The sequence below is a fragment of the Natator depressus genome, chromosome 8 (genome assembly GCF_965152275.1).
Source record: "Natator depressus isolate rNatDep1 chromosome 8, rNatDep2.hap1, whole genome shotgun sequence".
NCBI lineage: Eukaryota > Metazoa > Chordata > Testudines > Cheloniidae > Natator > Natator depressus.
In genome coordinates, this window is record NC_134241.1 from 3,058,864 (window position 1) to 3,084,808 (window position 25,945).

Below are 25,945 nucleotides of genomic sequence, written 5' to 3' on the forward strand. Positions count from 1 at the left end.
CTCCTGTCAGATGTTACTATTAACTCTGTTATAAAAGTCAAATTTCTGTTTTTGTTTTGTTCTGCAGTATAGAGCTTTCTAAAAACAAGTGTTTTGTGTAAAATGCTTTTTAATTAACATAGTAATCTTATTTTACTGTTGTAGGAGTGTCAAACAGAATAACATCTACATTTTGTACTTAAACAAAAGAAATATCATTTGTATGTATGCCTGTTGGTAAACAATTCTTTTTCAAGATATTTTCAAATTCTTTTTAAGCATTCTAAAGGATATTGTTTCTAACTAGAAAAATTAAAATTGTTTCCAAGTTAAACAGCTTAAAACTTAATTTACATTAAGTATTCTGCCTGAAAAGAATCCAAATTTTCCCACTAATTTTGAAGATTGTATTTCATTTGCCTTTTGTCTTATTAGTGGTAGAGAAAGCACTGAACACCAGTTGAAGTTTTCGTGGCTTTGAATAATTTGTGTGAAGTACATCTTTTTCCTTAATTATTGTAATGCTGTACTTCCAGTGTAACAACATATGTAGGATTATATTGTTTTTTTTTTCGGGGATGGGGTGGGATTGGTATAGCACATACCATTTTTAAAATTTAAGGTTTAGATCCTACTGTGTCTTGTTTGAGGCTTAGATTATATATAACAAGACAAAAATAATTCTAAGGTATACTGTTTTCTTGGGGTGCCCAGTGCTTTGTACTCGTAATTGTTTTCCCTGAAGTATAATGTAAATTAATATTTAATGCTATCATATGTACTACTTAATGTTCTAAATTAAGTTGGAATTATCTACCAGGTTTGAATATATTGCATTTTGAGTACGTATTTTAGCTGATAGACTGTTTCATGTGACTTTTTTTTAGATGGAACTTACTGAAGTTCAAGGAAGTTCACAATTTTAAAAAATACTTTTTCAACTTCTTAAAATTTTTCTCTTGAAGTTTCCTTTAAACTTACTCCAGAATACTGTATTTTATACATGAACACATTCCTGTAGAGAGCAACAGAAATAAGTCACCATAAAAATTGCTTTTAAATGAAAAACTTTGGGGAATTGAAGGGGCAGGAGGGATACAGGAAAACTGTTTTGTTTTACAGGTTTAGGTTTGCTTTTTAAATTTCCATCACCATCTTTTTCTGATGAAAAGTTATTTTGCTTCAAGAATTAGTGATGATCTGATAACAATCTACTTTGTTTTTACTGAACAAATGCAATCCAAATTTGCTTGCGATGCTTATAAATGAAAAAGGGGAAGGAAAAAAGAGAACCTGATAAGGCAAATCAGTGTAATAGTTACTTATTTAAAAGGGGAACAAACCTTGACATTGACTGACTTTTGGATTTTAGGATTTAGTTTTTTATTGCACTTAAAACAAATTCTGATAGAGCTTTTGGTCATGCAGTCATTTAATGTGCTTTGTATTTTTATAGTCTTTGCTGCTCCTAGCTTACCTCATAAGGAATGGATCAGAGCGTGTTGTTACGAGTGCCAGAGAACACATTTATGATTTGCGCTCCCTGGAAAATTACCACTTTGTAGGTGAGCAATAGAAAAAATCTTATAAGCAAATTAAAACAGGAGTTGGAGTTGTCAGTCACCTGAACCAGCTTAGAAGCTTCCCTGCTCTAATTAGAATGTGACTGTTGCCGGTTGTGTGAAGAGTGCAGAATCCAAGACATGGGACCCTAGAGTATTAATTAGTGAAGACAAGAACTTGCAGAAAAGACTGGCTAATAACAACAGAACCAACACAACATGAGTGTTCGGGTTTATATTAAAATATGCACTAGAGACTGGTCCCCTGTGGTGTCCGTAAAGGAATAGCTTTAATCATATGGGAAGAAAAGGTTAGAGCTCCAAAACACACACATCTGTTTGAAGCTGGGGGTTTTTTTTCCTCCCACCAAATAATATTTACAGTGCAAAGGCAGCAAGGCCAATGTGTGTTTTGAATGTGAAAGAGGCTGGCGAGAAAAGCAAATTTTAGATTTTAGCTTTGCAGTGTGACAGAATTCTAGCAATTAGTGTTTCTAAAACTGCACTAAAAAAGCTAAAAACTGGTGCTGCTTCTTAAAATGGGTTAAAATCGGAATAAAATGAGTGAAGAAAATAGTTTAAATCTGAGTCTGGTTGTTTTACTCCAAAACTTGCTGCTGTTGGTCTGTTAAAGATTAATGCTAGACCTTTCTAAATAAAAATTGTGCTTAATGAAAATACATGATTTAGTTGAGGATGAAATTTCAATTGAAATAAAATGTTATGTTTGACCTCATATTTTAGACAGGTTCAGTGCATTTTAGGATTTTTCTCATAATTGTTCATTTTGTAACTTTTTAAATTTGTTAGCTTGTCTAATGCTCAGTTCTAACAGCTATTTCTGAATGTTTTCCCCTTTGCCAATATATACAGATGAGAATGGCAAAGACCAAGGTATAAACATACGCCAAAAGGTAAAAGAAATGGTAGAGTTTGCCCAGGATGATGATCGACTTCGTGAAGAGAGGAAAAAGGCAAAGAAGAACAAAGACAAATATATTGGGGTTTCTTCTGACAGTGTCGGAGGGTTCAGATATGGTGAGTTCAGTGCTGTGTTGGTCAACTAGCTGAGGAGAGCAATTTGCACCCAGTGACTTAGCTTGATTTCATGGATGTGCTGCACGGAGCAAATAAATACTAAAAGAGTAGCTACTTACTGAGCAAATCCTTCCTGGATAAATTGTCCCTTTCTAAAGGACTCTTTAAAATATAATACTGGCAATTTTAATACTCTTATCAAGCTAATAACTTTTCACATCCTTCTGGTACCTCTGAATAGAAATTAAATATTTTCAAATGTCCCTGGGCAGGAGGGGGAGTCACTTAAATGAACTAAAATGGAGATTTTTTTTTATATGGCTGATGGTGATCCACTGACACTTCCAAAACTTAACTGATCTACCTAAAAATTGGCATGTAGGGTCTTTTGCCACAATAGAATTCTAATGGAAAGTTTGAAGCAAATCAAACAAGGCATTTTAAAAATACAGGGCTTCCAGAAGAATTCTGTGGTTTTTTTGTTCTGTTTTTTTTTAAATTGCTAATACCTTGTCACCTCTTCATAGCTGAAAAGTGGCTTGACCTAGACATCCTACCCTTGTCTTAGCGAACTGTTCTCGCTGAGTGCCTTTGATTTTGTTTTGGTGGTGAGTGTATGGTGTTAAAGTAAAACAATGTGTACCTTAAGATATGCGAGCAGATCTTAAACTCCCCGGGTAGCATTATATGGACCCTTGGCATATAAGCCACCATATGTATGTATTTTGATATTCACATCAGGTCTGTGTGTTCTTGTTAATGTGCGTGTGGTGCTGCTTGCTGATCTACAATCTCTAATGGAATTCAGGGGTCTGCATCTGGTCTGTGTTTTTTTTTTTTTTTATTGCATGCGTTGAATCTGCAGTTCCCATGTGCACCTTAAGGAGCGTGCTTCCCAGTGCCAGCACCACACCCACTTTGCCTTGATACACTAGGAAACTTGCAGCTGAATATGTACTGTGCTGCTTTATTGCACCCACCAGGCCCACTCTGCCTTGCAAAACTGAAGGCAGGTCACCCGTTCAGTGTTTCAATGGGTGCTTGGGAAACTTAAAGGAACCTTATTTGAGCAACAGCTGGTATTGAAGCTTAGGGAATTTAAGGGGGGAAATCTAAGCAGTAGCTTTGTCTTAAAAATCAGTTTAAAGGGATATTCTAGGGTTAAAATGCAAAAATGTATAAGTCTATAAATACCATTAAGGTCACTTGACCATTCATAACTCTGCATCTCTCCTTGACAATAGGTGCTCCAGAGCCTAATGTGTCCAGGGGAAGTTGCCCTTCATCTGCAGGAGTGGTTGCCTAAAATCTGGCTTCATAGAACCGATGGGTTTTTTCCTATGACTTAGGCATTGATATCTCACATCAGGCCTTTTTTTGCCATGCTTTGAAGCTTCCCCACCTCTCTCTGCTTTTCTTAAATGATCACTCATGAGCAATGCAAGGCACATCTTTGTGCACCACTCCCTCCTTGGCCTCCTGCATGCTCCCAGCCCTGCCACAGTGAGGAACAAAGCTCTGAGCATGCATCTAAATTTGCATCTCTTTGGTGTAGCCCAACATGTTGCATCTAAACCATCAGTCTGTCCATATTCTCCCTGGTATTATTAGAGATCAGGATATTTTCCACTAAGAGGAAAGTCCAACCCTCATGTTCACAACTTCTGAGTGCTCCTGTGCAGTGAAACCAGTGTGACTTCTCTGTGCGAGAATGGACTGTATGTGAGAGAGGTGTGCCAGGAGTATGCATCCTCTGTGATCTGGAGACTTGCTCTGCACAAGCCACTGTGTGGCACTATGGACCCTTCCACCACAGTGAGGAGGAAGGGTATGTGTAAGTGCCAGTGGGCTGAACCGTCTCCATGGTATAGGGAAGGATTCCCTTCCTTCCCCCCCCCCCCCCCCGGTCGAAATAAATAAGGTAGACAGGCAGTTCCACCATGCTGTAGGATAAGTGCCTCCTTGCAATATATTTCTTTGGGTTTTTGCTACCTGCTGGGGGCTATGGTAATCCTCTTGTCTTGTAGAACACTCATGGGCCACTGCCTCTGTACCTTCTTCATTGTTGTCTCCTATCTTTCTGTCTGGGTTGGCTCTTGTTTTACTCTGTCCAAAGATAACTTACCCACCCCATGTTGATCAGTGGAAAACTTCATTCCTTTTCCATATTCTCTTCGGCTCTTTTCACCACACTTCCAAATCTGAACCTGTGTCATCTCATTCAAATGTATTTTGTTTTTATACTAAAGGATCTATAATTAGCATCACTTCATTTATCACTATATTGAAGTGTTTGCAAGCCATTTGCATCATCTTAAAATGCCAGCACAAAAAACCCCCCTTCAGGCTGAAATTTTACATACAAGGTCAGGTCTTTCAGCTGGAAAGGAATAGTCTCTTATACAGAAAATGTATTTTTTGCAGAGGGATCCAGTAGGATTTATGGGGGGAAATAGTTTTAAGATTCTTTTTGCTTTTTCTAAAGTATCCAAAAACGTATCCGTTTGGGTTATTTTGTGAGTTTAAAAAAATGTGAACAGGCTATTTTTTATCATCAAAATAGCCCATGATTTTTAACAATGCTGTGTAACAAAGTTCTGGAACATGTGAATAAACTTTTTACATAGGGCAACTTTTTTTTACACAACCCCACCCAACCAATATTTCTTTTTCTTGTCTCAATCTACATTTCAGTACATCAGGCCAGGTTTTTAAGCTGCTTGTCAGCGTTCTAAATGTTTATAACACACAAGGAAACACAATGTAAGTTAAAATACAGAAACAACAACAAAAAAAAGCACATTCAGTGCACATTGATGTGCTCTCTAGCACTTTCTCTGCTTCCTGTGATGGAGAGCACTATTGATTATCTGGTTTGGTAGACACTTTCAATATAGTCTTGGTACATATAAAATGGAGAAAAGGATATAGGCAGCTGGATACTAACATCGAGCCATTTGATCAGAAAGCATATCTGTACATGTCCAGATTCTGTATTATACCAAAAAAACTAACAAAGTGAGTCATTTTGATCTTCACATTTTCTTTTCCAGAGATTGAGATTTTTATTTTTGCATGTGTAATTCAGGTTGGAGAGAGGCATAATTTGGATTCAGTTGAACCTTTTTCATATTCCTATCACTTATTCATTGTGTGTGGATTTAAAACTTTTAAATGAGCATGATCCTTGTATTTTTTTTAAGTATCTTACAACTTTCTTATGAGTTCCCAAATTTACTGTTTTTGCTGTCTGCTTGCTAGTTCCCTTTCACTCAGGTAAGGCACTAAAAGCAGGCTGGTCAATGTCTCCTTTCTAATTCTTATGCACTATAACCAACATGTTCAAATGTTTGGTGCTTAAATGTAAGTACTTGAATACAAATTTAGGTACCCCATAAGTGGCTTAATATTTCCAGGATCCAAATACCTGCCCTATGAAAACCAAGCCACTGATTGGGTGGCTAAAATTTTCAAACGTAGTGCAGTCGTCGTCATTGTTTCAGATTCCAACAATTCAAGGGGAAGTTTTAGTGAAAATATCTACTTTAATAAATCTCCATTTAGATGTGTACATGGACTATTTGCACGTAATTCAAGCAAAGCTATAATCTTTTTTCTAAACTAACCAGCAGCTAGTTGGAGTTCTTGCTTCTCAACATTCAGAAGCAGATTTATTTTGCTGCTAATTCTTGATGGCACTGTAGTGTTGAGAAATGAAAGCACTGACTGGCTGCTGAGAAGGTAAGTTGCTGTACTTTCCTTAATGGTTTTTAAATCTTCTTGTTGTTTTTGAGGGTTTTTTAACTGGAATAGATGCTAGAAATATTACCATATGTTTTCACACTAGTCTGTTTTGGTGTTTGGTACTGTGCCTCTGTGTATTCATGAGCTTTTAAAATGTATAAAATCTTTGAAAGATTTACCACTTAGCATAGCAGCTTGGGCCGGAATGCAGTATTGCACATTAAGTGACCATTATAAAAATGGCATGTTCCAATTCTGATAAGTTGCTTATACAGCCTGAGTTGATTCTATTATGCTGCTCCTCCAACAAGGTTTAACGCTATCCTGATGTGCTATGCTGTGCAGTGCATTAAGGTTGTGTAGTTATCATAAACAAAAGCTTTTGAATCTGCATTTCTGCCACTTAATGATTGGCCTTACATGGCGTGCCTTGCTGTAGCAGTGTTGATTCAGCACTGTGGGAGCTTTCAGTTTGCTTTGAAAACTCATAAGGTTACAGTTTTTGTGGGGGTAAGGGGGGATGACTCCAAAAAGACTACAGGCTTTTTTGTGTGTTTACCATCAGTATTATGTCTTCACAAATTATATAGGTGAAAGGTATGATTCTGAGCCCAAGTCAAAATGGGATGAAGAATGGGATAAAAACAAGGGAGCTTTTCCATTCAGCGATAAACTAGGTGAACTGAGTGACAAAATTGGAAGCACAATTGATGATACCATCAGCAAGTTCCGGAGGAAAGATAGAGAGGACTCTCCTGAAAGATGCAGGTACTTTTACTGTGTTAAAATAGCTGTATCTATTCTGAATAGTCACTGTTATTGTAAGGCTTATTAGGTGTCTGCAGTTTTTTGCCATGCTTTCCCCTCCTAATAGAAATACAATTTGGGGCCAGTTTGTTGTGTGACCCTCTCCCACCCCCTTTACACTGCTCTGTTGGTCCGGGGGGGGGGGGGGGCGGGGGGCTGGGGGCTATGTAGCTGTCCTCCCCAACCCCAGAGAATAAGAAGGCTCTTTGGGTGGTGTAGAGCCAGCATAACTTCCCTGGCCCTGCAACTGCTTGTTCAGGGGGAGTCTGGCCAAAGTGCATTGAACTCTAGTAATTCTCAGCTATTGGCCTCCTGGGCCCACTGCAGCAGCCTTGAAGCTGCTCTATTTTATGGCAGAGTCCAGGCAAACTCCTAAATGACCCAAGAATAGGAGGAGACACAGAAATTGCTTATAGCCACTTTAGCCCCACCCTCCATCTCCTATTTTCATTGTTTTCACTGGGTTTCTGTATTGAGCAGATCTCAGGAAGAACAGAGATTTGGCCCACTTACTCTTGTACTTGAAACAAATAGTTTTATTTTCAGCTAACCTTTTTGTAAAGTATGACAAATGTTTGTTCACCTGGCCACTAAATCCTCTGCAGTAAGAAAATAAAACTGAGGTGTGTTTGCCTACAGTATGAACTCTAAAGGCAGCACAGTTTAACAGGTGTATTAAATTTTATTATTGAGAGATCAAAACCATTCTTAACAATCTGAAATTGCTTCAGAGAAAATGCTCATTTAAATAATTTCCTTTTGGGTAAACATTCTAAAATTGTAGGAATTCTAATACATCGTGCATTTACGTGTATTGGTAGTTTTTCAAAACACTATGTATAAGTATTTTTTTTAATACCAAGTGGTCCATCAGGGAAGTGAAAGTAATACTAATGGCTGCACTATTCAGAACAGGGCAATATGGCCTTCCCCCTAGGACATTAATAAACCAAAACCTGGTACTCTATGCACACGTCAGCGTTCCCTCTTAGAATTTATCATCAATAGACTACAAAGAGAGAGGATCAGAAGAAACCTAAACAACTTCAGATTTAACAATAATGGTACATTGATTTGAGCTTTATGTCCTTATCCTTCAGAAGCAATTTTGCTCACAAGAACATCCTTAAAGATCCTTAGCTATATTTCAAATAGAAAATGAACAAATATTTACCTTGATATTCCCCTCATGTTGTCTTGTGCCACTGTGTTCTTCCTCCCACTACTGCTCATCACCTGGGTGTATCTCCATCTCCAAGTGTGCCAAGCAAGCCTCTCTCCACCTTCTAATCCCACCCCAAAACAGTCATCTTTCAGCTAGCTTTCAACTGCTAATCTCTGCTCTACTCCAGTGTTTTTAATCTTCTGCACTAACCAGTTCTCTAACTTAATCATTTGCTCTTTCACACCTTATAGTTATTACATCTTGCATATTTGGTTGTTATCCTTTCTCTTTCCTTTCATCTTTTACCAGAAATGTCAGCCCAGGGACAATGTCTTTGATTCTGTAAAGTGCCATAAAAGCATTTGGTACTATTAAATAATCAGCTTTTAAACAAGGAGTAAAAAGGGGAAATTATGCAACATACACAAGCAAAAATGCTCTTCCAAGTGGTAGTTAAGGTGAGGTGGTGCCATCTAAGTCCCAAAATGCAAAATAATCCAGACTTCTGCCAATATGCCGTGTCTCTAGTACTGCACAAAAAGCAATCCAAAAGCATCTTTTTGCCTGAACAGCATACATGTGGAGCCTAGTCTGGAAGCCATTACTTGTGCAGTGGGAATTGAAACAAATGGAAGTTTTGTCCGCAGGAGGAGCAAAGTCCTCAGGGCGGGTCCATATTGTCATAGGAATCTCATGATGTAATGTGTAATTAAAACCCAATAAAAATCATATTGATAGCTATTTATGCTCTTAAAACTGTGGTACCTATTTTTATCGTTTCCTATTCCATAACCCACTAATTGAATACTGCAGGTGTAAGTTCTACATAAATATTTAATGTCTAAGCATCAGTGATTGGAAGAAATTGGATTTTAGTAATTGTGTGTGGCTTAAAAATTAAAAATCCAACACTGCACAGAATGGTACTTTGAAGAATGTGTGCAATAGATATGGAGTTTGTATCCTTCTATCCTTCTGGGTTCATGGAAATAACCTGAATCAGTGGTTCTCAACTAGGGGTACACATACTCATGGGTATGCAGAGCTCTTCCAGGGGTACATTAACTCATCTAGATTTTGCCTAGTTTTACAACAGGCTGCATAAAAAGCGCTAGCAAAGTCAGAACAAACTAAAATTTCATACAATGATTTGTTTATACTGCTGTATACACTATACACTGATATGTAAGTACAATATTTATATTCCAATTAATTTTATTATGAATTAATTTTATTATTAAAAATGAAAAAGCAAGTAATTTTTCAGTAATAGTGTGGCTGTGACACTTTTTTTTTTATTTTTGTGTATGATTTTTGTAAGCAAGTAGTTTTAAGTGAGGTGAAACTTCGGGATACGCAACACCAGTCATACTCCTGAAAGGGGTACAGTAGTCTGGGAATGCTGAGATCCTCTGTCCTAAATCATACAAATGTATGTCGAAGTTGTCAAGTCCAGTCCCCTACACTGTGGCAGGATCAGGTAAACTTGACTGATTGTCCAACCTGTTTTTTAAAACCTCCAACTATGGGAATTCTACAACCTACCCTGGAAGCATATTCCAGAGCTTAACTACCTTTATAGTTAAAAGTTTTTCATAATAGCTAATTGGTCCCGTCGATATTCGCTTCTTGAGGACAAGCGGTGCCGAGAGTCCCAGTTGGACGGAACCCAGACAGTCTAGTCGGCGCTGAGGGCGATCCACATGGACTCTGCCCCAAGTGGTCGCTCGGCGGTGAACAGCATCGGGAATGTTCCCTCGACTGGTACCGGTACCGGGCTGGAGGCGACTGCGGAGATCCCAGCGGCGGCTTGCCTCTGGAGCATGGGACCGACATCTGCGGTGCTCTGGGCAACGTCCAGGGACGTTGTTTTCCATGTCCACTGAAGACAGGACCCCCAGCAATGGGGTTTCATCTGTAGCAAGAGAGATTTAGATTAAGTGGCCCACCGGCTCTTCCGAAGGTGGGGAACTCCCCAGGTGGACCTATTCGCGACTTGGCAGAACTAGCGATGCCCCGGTTCTGCTCCGGGGGGAAGCGGGGAGGGGTGCTGTCTCTGCTTTTCTCCTGTCCTGGTCAGGCCGACTTCTCTACACCTTTCCCTCTAATAAGCAGGGTCCTGGAGAAGATGAAGACAGACAAGGCCTGGGTCGTCCTGATTGCCCCGGCGTGGCCCAGGCAGCGTTGGTACAGGACCCTTGGGGCCCGGCAGTAGCTCCGCAGTGGCCGTTGCTGCTCTGCCTGGACCTGCTCTCTCAGGACCAGGGCTGCCACCTCCATCCCAACCTAGCAGCTCTTTACCTCACGGTGTAGCTGCTCAGTGGCTAGGTGGAGAGGAAAGGACATGCTCAGAACAGGTTCAGTGCGTCCTCCTCAAAAGTAGACTGCCCTCCACTCGCTGCGCTTATTTGGTGAAGTGGTCCCTTTTCTCTAGGTGGGTGGCAGACCACAGTGTCTCCCTGGTGGCTGCCCCAATCCAGCTCATCCTTGATTACCTCCTCCACCTGAGGGCCCAGGGCCTGGCACCCTCGTCAGTCAAGGTGCACCTGGCAGCCATATTGGCTTCCATCCGCCAGTGCAAGGGGGCACGGTATTTTCCCATGCTATGATTGGCCAGTTCCTTAAGGGTTTGGACTGGCTTTTTTTCTGTATTCTAGAGCCCCGGTCCCGCAGTGGGATCTAAACCTGGTGTTGGCTCCTCTTACGGGGCCCCCATTTGAACCACTGGCCACATGCTCCTGGTCTCACCTCTCGTGGAAGGTGGCCTTCCTGGTTGCAATCACGTCAGCCAGGCGAGTCTCGGAGCTCAGGGCCCTGAGCTCTGAGCCACCATACGCTGTGTTTCATAAGGACATGGTCCAGGTCTGCCCACACCCCGCGTTCCTCCCGAATGTGGTCTCCGCCTACCACATGGGTCAGGACGTTTTTCTACTGGTCCTCTGCCCCAAGCCTCATGCATCCAGTGAAGAGCGCCGTCTCCACATGCTCAATGTGCAGCGGGCTCTGGCTTTCTACCTCGAGCGGACCAAGCGGTTCAGAAAGTCCTTGCAACTGTTCGTCGACTCAGCTGACCGCGCGAGGGGCCAGCCGACTTCCACTCTGCGGATCGACTTGGATCACTTTGCGCATCCACTCCTGTTATGAGTTGGCGGGTGTGTCCCCCGCCACCCATTGTGAGGGCACACTCGACTTGGGCGCAGGCCTCATCGGCTGCCTTCATGGCCCACGTCCACATCCAGGACATTTGTAGGGCCGCCATGTGGTCTTCAGTTCACACGTTCACCTTGCACTATGCGATCGTTCCCCAAACCAGGGATGACACCGGGTTCGGCAGGGCTGTCCTCCGTCCTGGGAACTTGTGAACTCCTACCCACCTCCAGCAGATATAGATTGGAATCACCTATTGTGGAATACACATGAGCAATCACTCGAAGACGAAAAGACAGTTACCTTTTCTGTAACTGGTGTTCTTCAAGATGTGGTGCTCATGTCTATTCCACACCCCGCCTTCCTTCCCCTCTGTCGGAGTTGTCTGGCAAGAAGGAACTGGGGCGGGGGGGGGAGCGCACAGCTCCCCTTATATCGTGCCAGGCAGGCACCATTCCAGGGGCCGTGGGGGGCACTCCCCCCCCTACAGGTACTGCTAGGGGAAAAACTTCCAGCACCAGTGCACATGGCGAGCACGCATAGCTATTGTGGAATAGACATGAGCAACACATCTCGAACACCAGTTACTGAAAAGGTAACTGCCTTTTATCTCCCATGTCTTTACATATGACACTCCTCATAATACATCCCAGAATATCACCCTTTGTTGCAGCTGCATCACGTTGTTGATTCATTCAGTTTGTGAGCCACTGTAAGCCCCAGATCCTTTTCAGCAATACTACCACCTAAATGAATTCACTTAAAAACAAACATCCTCCACAGTTTATTCGCAGTCTGTGAGGGTGCAGTAATGTAGAATTAATGTGCTGTTCTACTCTGAAAAGTGACTACGTAAGGGGTACTGCCTCAATCCACAGATCTTCTCTGTGTTCAGTCTCAACTGTTGACGTTGCTGATTAAAATTTTTTTTAACTCCTGTTTGCACTGCAGTCAGTACTGCTCTGGAAGGATGAGAACAGACTCCGTCTGCGTTTCATCTCGTCATTAGAATGCTTAAAATTCCAATTACAATCTTTATTTTTATTGATGCATGAACTAGAAGAACCCAGCTTGACTTTCAGATTCCTGATCTAGTTAGAAAAAAGGTTCTTTTTTACTTATATGCTGAACACTTGATCTAAGTCATTGAGAGAGAAATATGTAACCCCATCATGCCATTTTTCAGAGCAGAACTACACTTAAGGTATGTGCAGCTGTTTGTCTGCAGAGAAACTGGGCCTACAATTTGAGATATGGCTATTTTTGAACCTTAGAAGGAAAACATTCCTGTCTCACAGAATTGTGTTCCTTTCCCAACTTACCAGTATTGATGGCTCGTTGGAACTGAAATGGTAGAAGAGAAGGCAATTCAGAAAGCAGTCACTAAAAAAGCCCCTGGTTTTCTGTTGTTCGTTGGGATTTCCCCTAATCTTACACTAATGATCCAAGCCTGACCCCAGTGTCCTCATTGCTTTGCACTCCATTAATGCTGATCCCATCCTCATGTACAGAAGCAGTATTTTCCACCAGGTACCTTCATGCATCTGTAAAACAATTTCTTAATACCAAACAGGAATTCTTGAACTCTGTCCAAATTTATTTCTCTCGAACATTTTAAGAAGCTAGTGTAGGCAGCAGATGGCAAAGGAAAACAAAATGTGGTGTTGGTCTCCCATAAAACCGTAAGTGTCATCTTTGCTAAAGGTGACCTTGGTTTAAAGAGTGGTAATCCTTCTTTGTGGGCTGACTAGGTTTAGGCATTCTGCCTCAAACTATCTCCCCCAGAATCTAAGGGATAGTAAACCATTTTCAGTCCCAGGGCGGGGGGAGGGTGAGGGGAGAGACTCTAAAGTAAAGGAAGAGACCACAGGCTAGAGTTCAGCTCCTGGCTGTTATGTGAACGTGCATTGCTCATAGGACATTGAATTTAATGATTCAATACAATACCAGATGAAACTTCTTAACATTCACTATGCAGTTCTCACATGAAGCGGTGCGATTTTATAGGGATTTATTCTGTACATAGTAAACACACTTAAAGCGAACATTAATCTATAATGTTTCATTGCTGTTAATGTGACCATCAAAGAAAAATCAAAACAAATCTCCTGGGACATTCAGTTTGAAGCAGTACAATTTATTATAGAAAATTGGGCACTGTAATATTTTATGTCCTACATTTCAGAATATATATTTAACCTCTCTGGAAAACTTTCAGATATAACACATGTATCCACCTAAACGTCGTTTCTCTAATGCTGTAGATTTTGGAGATCAGTTGACCACTCAAACCCTTTTTATGTTTTGTAGAGCTAGAATTTCTGGTAGTGCAGCAGTTAAGATGGTGTAGATCACTAAAGGGTCATCTCTGTCTTACTCTTGAGCAAGTAAGATTAACCTTGCTCATTCCTCTGAAACTTGTGTTATAGTGTAATATGGGCATACATCTGAAGCGTACATTTCATCCGTGGATGTGGCAGCACCTGCACTTGTTAACATCTCCTCTTCCTCAAATTCCCCACAACACATGTACACATTAGGTACCGGGGACTGCACTGATGTGATTAACAATTAACAGTAGTAATTGTATTGCAGTAGTATCTAAAGGTCCCAGTCAGGGTTGGAGACCTATTGTGCTGAGCACTGCATGAACACACAATGGAAAGACCCTGCCCCCAAAAGAGCTTACAGCCTAAGCCAGGAGTGGGGTGACTAAATGATGCATTGCATTAGTGAGCTTGCCAGTCATTTTTGGAGACTTGGATTAAAATCCTGATATCACAACTGAAAATGAATGTAGAGGTCTCATTCTATTCCCTCATTTGTGCATGGTGCTAATAGTACTGTAGGCTCAGAGGGCCAAGAGCTGAAACAGTTGCTACAAGTCAGGGGTTAGGTGCACTGGCAGAGCTGTGTGAGAGTCTTGCACCATACTTGCTTGTATGTCTGGCTAAAGCTAATGCTGTTAGTCTTTGGAATACAAAATGGAATGCTGGACGTTTTTGAGTGATCATGAATTGAAGCACTTCCAGTGGCAACTAGACTGTATGTCTCCCGTTTCCTCTAGGTATATGAAGTATGACAGTCCACCCCACTATTCTCAGCAGAGAACAAAGGCTACCCTCTAGAGCAGTGGTTCCCAAACTTGTTCCGCCTCTTGTGCAGGTAAAGCCCCGGCTGGGCCGGTTTGTTTACCTGCTGCGTCCGCAGGTTCGGCCGATCGTGGCTCCCACTGGCCGCAGTTTGCCGCTCCTGGCCACTGGGAGCCATTGGAAGCGGCGCCGCTCCTGGCCACTGGGAGCCGCTGGAAGCGACGGCCGGCACATCTCTTGGCCCGCGCTACTTCCAGCAGCTCCCATTGGCCTGGAGCAGCAAACCGCAGCCAGTGGGAGCCGCGATCAGCCGAACCTGCGGACGCGGTAAGTAAGCAGCCCGGCCCTGCAGGGGATTTCCCTGCAGAAGCGGCGGAACAAGTTTGGGAAGCACTGCTCCGAGTATGTTGTGGTTGTCATATCCCCCCTGACAAAAGGACAATCTTTGTTCAATTACATATGTTAGTACTCTTCTGCATTATTAAAATATAAAAACCTTTCACTTTTAACTATGTACCCAGAAGGGAATTGCTATTTCAAAATAGTTTTCAATATATTTAAGCTTTCTCTCTAGCATTTTTCATTGTTGTGTACAATTCTGTTGCCCTAATGATAACATGCAATATGCCTGTTGCAAAAATGAATGAGCTTGTACACCACCTTAGGTCACGAGCGAAGTAAGAATGGAGAATTTAATAATCAGATTAAACATACGTTACTGTGGTGCATAAAAAGATTTCAACTAAAACAGACACGTGCTTTGAGGTGTAAGAATAAATGTGTTTTCTGAGCTGGGAAATTTAGAACAGTTCTGTATAATACTGTGACCCAGTCTTATTAAAGCTGGGTAACCTTTTTTTCACGAATACTTCAAAGAAATAAAAGCCCATATATCTCAAATGGGAAATGGGCTGGAAGTGGAGTTGGTATGCTTGGCATCTTAAGGCTAGCATCCTTTCTTGGTGCGCTGCTTCATTTGGACCAGTGAATACCTCTTGGGGCAAGTGTTGAACAGGCCTACCAACTTCACTCTTTTTCTAGGTTTCAGAGTAGCAGCTGTGTTAGTCTGTATTCGCAAAAAGAAAAGGAGTACTTGTGGCACTTAGAGTGATGAAGTGAGCTGTAGCTCACGAAAGCTTATACTCAAATAAATTGGTTAGTCTCTAAGGTGCCACCAGTACTCCTTTTCTTTTTACTCTTTTTCTAAATATCCCTGATTATAACAGGCTAGACAGCTGTGTCTACCAAATGCTTTTATACCCCACACGTGCACAGAAAAGTCTCTGGGGAAAAATTGGGATAATGCTACCCCCACTTTTGTAAAGTGCCACATAAATGCAAAGTATTAATTTCTCAAATATTAAAGCTGAGTACTCCTTTCCCTAAGTCGCTGTTTACAGTCTCTTGTTAATACCAGTCAACACTGTGAAGGGGATGATAGTCAAAATTCTTAGGCCTGAATCCAGTGTCCATTGAAGTAGATGAAAAGACTCCATTGATTTCAGTGGGCTTTGAATCTTGGTGAGGAGGAACTGAATCATATTTGTACTTACTAGCATCATTTTTGTTTCATTCTTCATTGCTCTTCTAGTGACAGTGATGAGGAAAAGAAAGCAAGAAGAGGTAAATCCCCCAAAGGTGAATTCAAAGATGAAGAGGAGACTGTGACGACCAAACACATTCATATAACGCAGGCCACAGAGACCACCACCACCACTAGACACAAACGCACAGCAAACCCTTCCAAAACCATTGATCTGGGAGCAGCAGCACATTACACGGGAGACAAAACCAGTCCAGATCAGAATGCAGCTCATACCCCACAATCTACGGTAAAGGTAAGATGTAAACTTCCATTCTTCCAACTCTGAAACCATTTTTGTTTTAAGAACAAGGGGACTCTGAATTAAGTAGATTATAGATCAGCCCAAAGAGTAACTATTTTTCCAGAAATTAAAGGGTTGGATTTTCAGTAGCGTGTAAGACCCTAAAATTGAACCTAGAATATATGTCCCTTATGTAGTAGTATAGTGCCATCGCTACGCACATTTAGAATGGACAGGCTCTGATGGGTGGATGTGGTTTTTGGAGCAAAGTAACTATCATTTCTCTGTTTTTATCTCCAAAAAAAAAAAATTGCAGGAGGCGAGAACTTAAGATTCAAAAGATACTTCTGTTTCTAATCTCCAAATGTGTGGTATTTCAAACATTAGTATTCTATACAATAGTTCTGATTTTTAACATTTTTGTTTAAAAACACCACATTCAGCCATATATAATTAGCAAAGCTTTCAAAATGAAAGCCCCAACTTAAAAGACAGAAATATGATTTTGATTTCTCACTAGGCTGAATTTGCTCCTAAATTGTTTGGACATATCTAAGGGGGAAAAAATACTCGTGGCAAGCTTTTTTCCCTTGCCCCTGCATGGGCAGCCATATAGTATGTTCACAAATATTGGTCCGGGTCGTCAATCTCTGTTGCTATTAGACTAGAAAACTCAGCGTCTGGGGCAGTGTTTTAATTACAGTCCAATCTAAGCTACAAAATAATTGTTGGAACAAGTTTGTGGCCCAGCCACAACTCACCTTTTTTTCTGTACGCAAAGGGAAAGAGGAAAAAAGTCTTTTATAACATGGCTGGGTTGAAAGCCTGTTTCTCAATAGTGTTTAAACATATCTACTTATGTAGTATAGGTGAAGGGTCTAGTCTTCCTAGCTTCCCTTGGGTTTCTACTAATGTATTTCCTTTCCTACCCCATCTGTTTTCTTTCTGCTTTTTGTCTCCCTGTAATTGTGGGCATGCCAGACTCTGTCAAACGATTATTTATGGTCAATCCACAGTTTATGAACCTTTTTGTAAGGTTCGCTTACACACATCGGAAAATATTGAAAAATTCAAGAGCCTATTGACATCTCTTGAAATATGGCAAAAACTTTTAGGAGCACATCTTGCCTATATGTATATCTTTTATAGTGTCTATTTTTAATCTGACACTGACATGCAAATTGGATCTTTATTCCTGTCCTGCTCTTTGTTCCTTATTTGAAATTGTAATCCTCTGAAATTAAACTTTCTTGTTCTAAAAATTAGTGTCACTGAGACTGCCTCAGGCTGTTAGACACAATGTTCTCAAGCAAAGATGTGTCTTCTTTGGTTAGACTCCACAAGAGGTTGTTGCAGAGATTTCTGCTGCAAAGCTGAGGCTACTCGCTTCTCTGCCATAAAAAGGAAGAGCATGTTTCCCATTGGACTTCCAAATGTTTCCTGTGGTGGTCTTTCATCAAGCGCTCTCTGACAGGCACTACGCTGCTGTCCTATCTGCAATAAGTCAGAAAATAATAGACTTCTTGTTGTTTTCAGGCGTGGGGGTTCACCTTGGGCTCCCACACAACCCTCAGGGCATTTGGTCATCCACAGTGTGGAAAAAGCTATGAAAAAAGTCTCTTCAGGCTGAGATCAGTGAAGTTCACATTCCTAGCTTCCCAGACCTCCCCAAGGGTCAGTACTTTTAAGTTGATAAGTGACCACCTTTGTCTGCATCAGCTGGCAGGGAGGGATCAGAAGCTCTTAACTGCTGAGACATTTCACAGTATGGAATGGGAAGAGAGAAACCTAGCCTTCATTTAGTCCTACATACCTGAAAATCCAGTCTGACTGAATTGTCAAGTTGTCCAGTCATCAGAGTGGAGAATGAGCAACCAGTACTTAATCATAGAATATCAGGGTTAGAAGGGACCTCAGGAGGTCATCTAGTCCAACCCCCTGCTCAAAACAGGACCAATCCCCAATCAAATCATCCCAGCCAAGGCTTTGTCAAGCCTGACCTTAAAAACTTCCAAGGAAGGAGATTCTACCACCTCCCTAGGTAACGCATTCCAGTGTTTCACCACCCTCCTAGTGAAAAAGTTTTTCCTAATATCCAACCTAAACCTCCCCCACTGCAACTTGAGACCATTACTCCTTGTCCTGTCCTCTTCTACCACTGAGAATAGTCTAGAACCATCCATCCTCTCTGGAACCACCTCTCAGGTAGTTGAAAGCAGCTATCAAATCCCCCCTCATTCTTCTCTTCTGCAGACTAAACAATCCCAGTTCCCTCAGCCTCTCCTCATAAGTCATGTGTTCCAGACCCCTAATCATTTTTGTTGCCCTTCGCTGGACTCTCTCCAGTTTATCCGCATCCTTCTTGTAGTGTGGGGCCCAAAACTGGACACAGTACTCCAGATGAGGCCTCACCAATGTCGAATAGAGGGGAACGATCACGTCCCTCGATCTGCTCGCTATGCCCCTACTTATACATCCCAAAATGCCATTGGCCTTCTTGGCAACAAGGGCACACTGCTGACTCATATCCAGCTTCTCGTCCACTGTAACCCCTAGGTCCTTTTCCGCAGAACTGCTGCCTAGCCATTCGGTCCCTAGTCTGTAGCTGTGCATTGGGTTCTTCCGTCCTAAGTGCAGGACCCTGCACTTATCCTTATTGAACCTCATCAGGTTTCTTTTGGCCCAATCCTCCAATTTGTCTAGGTCCCTCTGTATCCTATCTCTGCCCTCCAGCGTATCTACCACTCCTCCCAGTTTAGTATCATCTGCAAATTTGCTGAGAGTGCAATCCACACCATCCTCCAGATCATTTATGAAGATATTGAACAAAACCGGCCCCAGGACCGACCCCTGGGGCACTCCACTTGACACCGGCTGCCAACTAGACATGGAGCCATTGATCACTACCCGTTGAGCCCGACAATCTAGCCAACTTTCTACCCACCTTATAGTACATTCATCCAGCCCATACTTCTTTAACTTGCTGACAAGAATACTGTGGGAGACCGTGTCAAAAGCTTTGCTAAAGTCAAACAATACATCCACTGCTTTCCCTTCATCCACAGAATCAGTAATCTCATCATAGAAGGCGATTAGATTAGTCAGGCATGACCTTCCCTTGGTGAATCCATGCTGACTGTTCCTGATCACTTTCCTTTCGTGTAAGTGCTTCAGGATTGATTCCTTGAGGACCTGCTCCATGATTTTTCCGGGGACTGAGGTGAGGCTGACTGGCCTGTAGTTCCCAGGATCCTCCTTCTTCCCTTTTTTAAAGATTGGCACTACATTAGCCTTTTTCCAGTCATCTGGGACTTCCCCCGTTTGCCACGAGTTTTCAAAGATAATGGCCAATGGCTCTGCAATCACATCCGCCAATTCCTTTAGCACTCTCGGATGCAACTCGTCCGGCCCCATGGACTTGTGCACGTCCAGCTTTTCTAAATAGTCCCTAACCACCTCTTTCTCCACAGAGGGCTGGCCATCTACTCCCCATGTTGCAATGCCCAGCGCAGCAGTCTGGGAGCTGTCCTTGTTAGTGAAGACAGAGGCAAAAAAAGCATTGAGCACATTAGCTTTTTCCACATCCTCTGTCACTAGGTTGCCTCCCTATCATATCTGAGATTCAGCCAGCCTTAAGTGTTCCTATTTGCTTCACAGCCAAATCACAAGTAAAACAAATGTCTTGAAGGACACACTCAATAGTTCTAGGCATGGAAGCTCTCTTCCAAGTTACTTCTGCTCTCCCAATGCTTTTACTGAACAGAACAGTGTAAAAAGAGAGAAATTACTTGTCGTCCTGCTCATAACCAGTTGGTTAATGAGGCCCTGATACTTTGAACAAATGGAGATGATAACCATATGTACGTGTCATCTATTGGTTACCCTGATCTTCCATCTGGAACCTGCTTTTCTGAATTTTGAAGTATGGCTCTTGAATGTAGCATAACTAAAGAGATTTTATCTAATTCATATGTTATACCATCGTCTCGAAAGGAACGCAGTCTTAGAAGGCCTCTGCTTATTTCTGGCTCAGACTCAATGGATGGAGCTAATGGACTGTGTGACACTAAGAAGAACTAAAGACCTTCCTTCATTCTTAATAAATAGTCTGATCCCATAGACAAGCCATCACTTAACTCTTTAACATATCCAGCATTCTAGGAGGAGGCAGTAAGTCTTCACTATCTTTCTCACATAGCATGATTTATCAGAGTCCAAATAAAGCCGCCTTTATACAAACAACCTATATGGAACTTGATCTGGGTCTTAAGCTCTCAAATTCCATGTTATCATATCCATGTACTTGTGGTCCAATGAAGTAGCTTTCTTGGTTTCCATTACCTCTGTAGGTATTCAGACTACCCAGACAAAGAAGCATCCTGTATACTTCACAAGGACAAGGTGATCTTGTCAACTTTGCTTTCAGTAATTGCTGTTGTGAATCCTCTGTGATGTTAAGAAAATCATCTTTCCCTCTATCTGAATCTGAAGCATAAGGAGGAATTCATGCACAAACTGGATCTCAGATGAGTTATCAGCTTGACTAGAGATCTGTGAATCTGATTGCACGCCAAATACAGGAATAAAAAGTCTTCAAAATAACCATTTCCAAATGGCTAAGATGTGATATTAGAAAAGTCTACCCCAACATTGGTAGACCGGTTCCCAAAAGTCTACAGGGGCAATGCTCTCTATTGACACAGGCCCTCACCTGAAGAGATGTTCAGAGTTGACTGGCCATTGATGCGTATCTTCACCAGGATCTACAAACTAGACTACGGCCTTAGTGCTGCCTGTGGGAAGAGGGTTCTGAAGCAGTTTTAATTTTAAAACTCTTTTGAGAGTGGGATTGTAAGGCTTTCCCCTCCCAGATGATCATGCTCTTATGTGTCTGATTCTTTCTTACTGCTGGTTGTAGCCCACAAGTACTAATTTAATGAGTGCGTTAGAGGGGTACAAAACTCTCATTGGAAGAATAAAGCTAATGTCAGCCATTCGGGATCTCTTCCTCCCTCCCCCTCCCCGGACTAATGTCTGAGTCCATGATTGTTCCTCTAGTAGGTAGAAACCATCGTAAAATGTGGAAGCCTGCCAGGAGAGTTCTGGAGGGTCAGCAGACCTTCCTCTTTTTGTTGTTGACCAGGATTGATTGTCTGGACTGTCTCCCACTTCCACCTAAAGTAAGAGAATCCACAAACTGTGCCAGTGTGTTTGAGGAAGAAACGTTTCCTCACAGGCAAGTAGTCAGGCAGACGTTTAGTAAAATTGTACTTAACAGACTTTTCAGCAGGCCATCCATCAGTCTGCCATAGATGCACTTGACCGCAGTGCCAAGGTTCATAGAACATTAAGAATACCATTGTACTGCAGGAGCAGTAACGTTGACTAAAATGTGTGCATTCTTTGTGATGTTTCCTATATATATAGGATTCAGAGTATGACAGATTAACCAAACAGATGGTGATCTCATGTATTAGAGCTGGGTGGGAAGCAGTTTTCTCATCACATATGAAGACTTTTTAAAAAAAACTTCCCATCCTGAATCAGACAAGTAGTTGAAATTTCAAAAACGTTCACAAACCAATAATCCAAAAATTTCAGATCGGGTTAAATTAAATGTTTCACTTCAATTCAGACCTTTTAAAATTTGTATTTTTAGTATAAATTAACTAGTTTCAAACCAAAAAACAAAATATTTTTGTTTCATAGTGCCAAAATGAGATGTTTAGAAAATTTCAAAACGCTCTTCCAATTTTTTTTTTCAAAATTTGTCAGAATTGACCCTTTCCTGAAAATAGTTTGGCCAAATCAGCATTTTGTGATGAAAAATATTCTCTTGGAAATTCATGACCAATGCTAGTATTAGTGACTATGCCAATGAAGTGACTTCTGATGGGTCATGGTACTGTCAGGAAATGCATTCTCTTCCTTGGGACATGACTGATAAAAGGAAAGCTTCAATACTGCTTTCCGTCTAAGTCAGGGTCCCCCAGTAACTTTGGAATTATATTTGATAATACAAGTCAGTTATTAATGTCTTGCAAAACACTTTTTCTCCCAGATAGCTCTGTCCATTAACTAAGGGCTTGTCTCCATGGCAAAATTTTCTTGCATAGCTATACCAGAATAGTTTTACTAGTGTAAATTCCCCTGTGGACACACAATTCCAAAATAAGTGATTTTATAATTTTCCAAAGCACAGTCATTATTATGGAATAAACTCAATGTAATTCTGGAATAGTGTCCGCATGGAGACTTATACCAGTATAACTATATGGAATAATTATGTATTAATGAATTAATAATTCTGCTATAAGTATGTGGGAAGAAAATCTCCCTATGTAGACAAGCCCTAAGATCCATTACTTGGAGTACTAATGGAACATACTCACCACCTATTAACGGTGACCTTCTTTACTAGTATTTTACGTAAGGTTTACATCATTCAACCAAAACCAGAGTGATTTAAACATGCATTCCTTTTGATGTTTGCTTCTCCGGTTTAAATCTTCCATGGACATAAATGGCTACAGATAGTAAAAATAACTAGGTAATTAGTTCCTTCAGCACTTTTTAACTTCAGGTTCTCTGAAATATATTCTAGTGAAGTCTCTTTGCTTAATTAGGTTACTCAAACAAGCTCCCCTCTACCCATCTGCATCTCTGCAGACATTCTGGCCATTTTGGGGGGCCATTTCATCAGGAGAACAATGCTCAGTTCATGCGTGAAGTTTGTGATAAGACCGTTAGAAAGCCAGACTTGCAGTTGAACTGTAAATAGTGCTTCAATCATGTTTTTTAAAAAGCTGGTAAATTCTGTTGTCTTTAGGCTTCAGTACCCCCTGGCAGCAAGTCGTCTAATGATCTGTTTGATCTGTTTGATGGTGCTGGCCAGCCAATCTCAACAGGTATATATCTTTATCCTTAATCTGTGATCTGTTTAATTGTGACTGTCTGTCTGTGCACAAGCTTGTGGGTTTTAATATTGTAAGGATAAAGGGAAACAGAAAAATGGTGAAAAGCAAAGCAAAATGTTTCAAGTACTCAAAAAATGGACAACTGTGCATAAGTTTATAACTGCACACAAATTACCATATTACAGTAAAAGCTTTTTTATCTGGCATGTTGGGAGAATGGGGGGTGCCAGTAAATGAAAAAAATCCAGTTAACTAAGATGGAGGGAGTTTGGGTGTGGGAGGGGGCATGGGGCTGGGTGTTGGGGCACAGGAGGGGGTATGGGGTATGTGCTCTGGGAGGGACTTTGAGTGAGGGAGAGGGCTCGGGGCAGCAGCTGGAGTGCCGGATCCAGGTGGCACTCACCTTGGGCAGCTCCCCTCAAGTGGCAACATGTTCCTGCTGCTCCTAGGCAGAGGCACAGCTAGATGGCTCTGCAGACTGCCTCCCCCGCAAGCGCCACCCCCTCAGCTCCCATTGGCCACCGTTCCCTGCCAACAGGAGCTGCGGAGCCAGCGCTTGGGGCAGGGCCGGAGCAGTGTGCAGAGATGCCTAGCTGCGCCTCTGCCTTGGAGCAGCAGAGACATGTCGCCGCTTCTGGGGAGCCATGCTGAGCCACGTAGGGAGGCTGATGACCCAGTGCCAACTGGACTATAAACCGGACTTTCAATGAAGATCAGAAATACCGGTTTATAAAGCTGTCCGGTTGGTAAAGTGCTAGATAACACTGCTTTTACTGTACATAGGATTAATAATAACCTTAGCAAATCATAAAGATTAGCCACTAAATCAGTCTGTCAGAAACTGCATGGATTATAATGCAGAGTTATTTATAATTAATTCTAAAAGCAAGCACAATCCAGTCAGCTTTAAGTTTCTCATGTTACAAGTTAAGGGATAGGCAGCTATAGAAATGGATGTCCTCCATTCACTAGCCACATCTAATGTATACAGCAAAAGCAAACTCATTTCTTTTATCTTCTCATGACCCCTGGATAACCCCAACCCTAATGCCAAAAAACTCACTCTGAAGTTACATTTCTGTTCAATTAATTTATGGTGAATTATTCTCTAAATACTAAGCTGAAATTTAAGTTCACTCATGTCCACACTTTCACTAAACTATGAAATCACAGTAACTCTTTTAGACAAGCTTTAGATTTCAGTGACTTGCCTACAAAAGTACAAAACTGGGTTGGGTGTGAGAGAGCGAATATAATTTTTTTAAAAAAATCTTGTTATGCTACAGACCTTCATGCCAACCACAGTTAAAACAGTGGATCATAAACTATTAAAGGGAGTTTGTCATGTATCTAGGGTGTTTTAATGGGACAATCAAAGAAGAGTTAACTGGAGGAGGATTCAGGTGGTCAAATGGCTGGATGTAATTTTTTCCTCTGTATCAAGATCAATTTTAACAGAAAATTAAGCACCAATGTGACCCTTTTAGTTGGCAAGAAACCTTTGAGAGAAGGTTTCTCTCTCAATTGCAAACAGAAATTTTCCTAATTAACACAAGCTGCTGTTTCTGTGTAACATGGGGCCCCTTGGTAGTGCTTCTTTCCTTGTAGTATTTGCAGTAGCTTATAGTGGTGGTGAATGAGCCTCCTCCCCATAGCAGATTGGGTTACAATATTTAAATTCTGTGAATTGATTGCAGCTTTTCCAGTTGTATTGATCAAAACAAATTTACAATTTTTCAAATAACTTGTTACTCTTTTATGTGATACGTTTGGTTTTTTTAAGGCCACGCTTCCTAGTTTTGCCCCAAACCAAAGGCTAATAGCTTTGTGGATGATGCATAATCATTAACTAGATATAATAGTATAAGATTTACATAAAACTTAAAATGTATTTAATTCCTAACTTTGTGGGTTATTTATGAATCCATAAGTGCATGAAAATTCAGTAAAGGATTACACTTTTAGCAGCCAGGAACGATGTGGCACAATCTCAATGCTGCTGCATTGCACAATGTCACTTATCAAAAGAGTGCAAACTTGTTTAGTTTGGGCATGTTACGCATTCATGAAATAACTCTCAAATGTGATAAATATCTGAGGTACTACTTGTGCAGTAATGGTGTGATCCTGAAAATAGTATGGGTGACAAAGCAGTGATGCTGGGTAGAAACAGCACCCATAGTACTCACCAGACAACCTAGTTTAAAATAAATAATAAATTAGTATCTGTCTTAAGTTTCTTTCCTTCCCGCTTCCCAGAGATCTTTAAAGTTTTCATACATTAACTTTTATTTGCCTTTATTGAGGGAAAGGTAAATGAGTGAGGCATGCATTTTGGGAATGCTGAGATCTGTGGCCATTCTGATATGTTCCAGATGCAGAATCCACATTGTCTTCCACCTTGCCCCTTTATCCTTGGAAATACCCTCTGTCAGGTTTTTTGTAAAAAGCCTATTTTGTAACACTTTATTCTTTCCCTTTTAAATCCAGTTTTAATGGGAGATATATAAAAAATACACAAGCACACACTGTATATGTATAATCTCCCATTTATATATATAGAGAGAGAGAGAGAGAGTTGTTTTTAAAAAATTCTAAACTGAGAGGAATTTTTCACTTTTAAACTGACTCCTTGCTTTTCAAACAAACGGAGCTCTCCACATTTGAG

The 25,945-nt window shown here is 41.2% G+C and overlaps 1 protein-coding gene across 1 annotated transcript in view; it reads left to right on the forward strand.

Annotated features, from left to right (window-relative positions):
- CLINT1 (clathrin interactor 1) overlaps nt 1-25,945 on the forward strand; it is a 76,779-nt gene that overhangs the window by 40,018 nt on the left and 10,816 nt on the right. Inside the window, exons 4-8 of the mRNA XM_074960214.1 lie at nt 1,436-1,544; nt 2,415-2,579; nt 6,914-7,091; nt 16,126-16,372; nt 23,190-23,268. Of these exons, the coding sequence (XP_074816315.1) occupies nt 1,436-1,544; nt 2,415-2,579; nt 6,914-7,091; nt 16,126-16,372; nt 23,190-23,268 (778 nt within the window). The remainder of the gene's footprint in view (nt 1-1,435; nt 1,545-2,414; nt 2,580-6,913; nt 7,092-16,125; nt 16,373-23,189; nt 23,269-25,945) is intronic.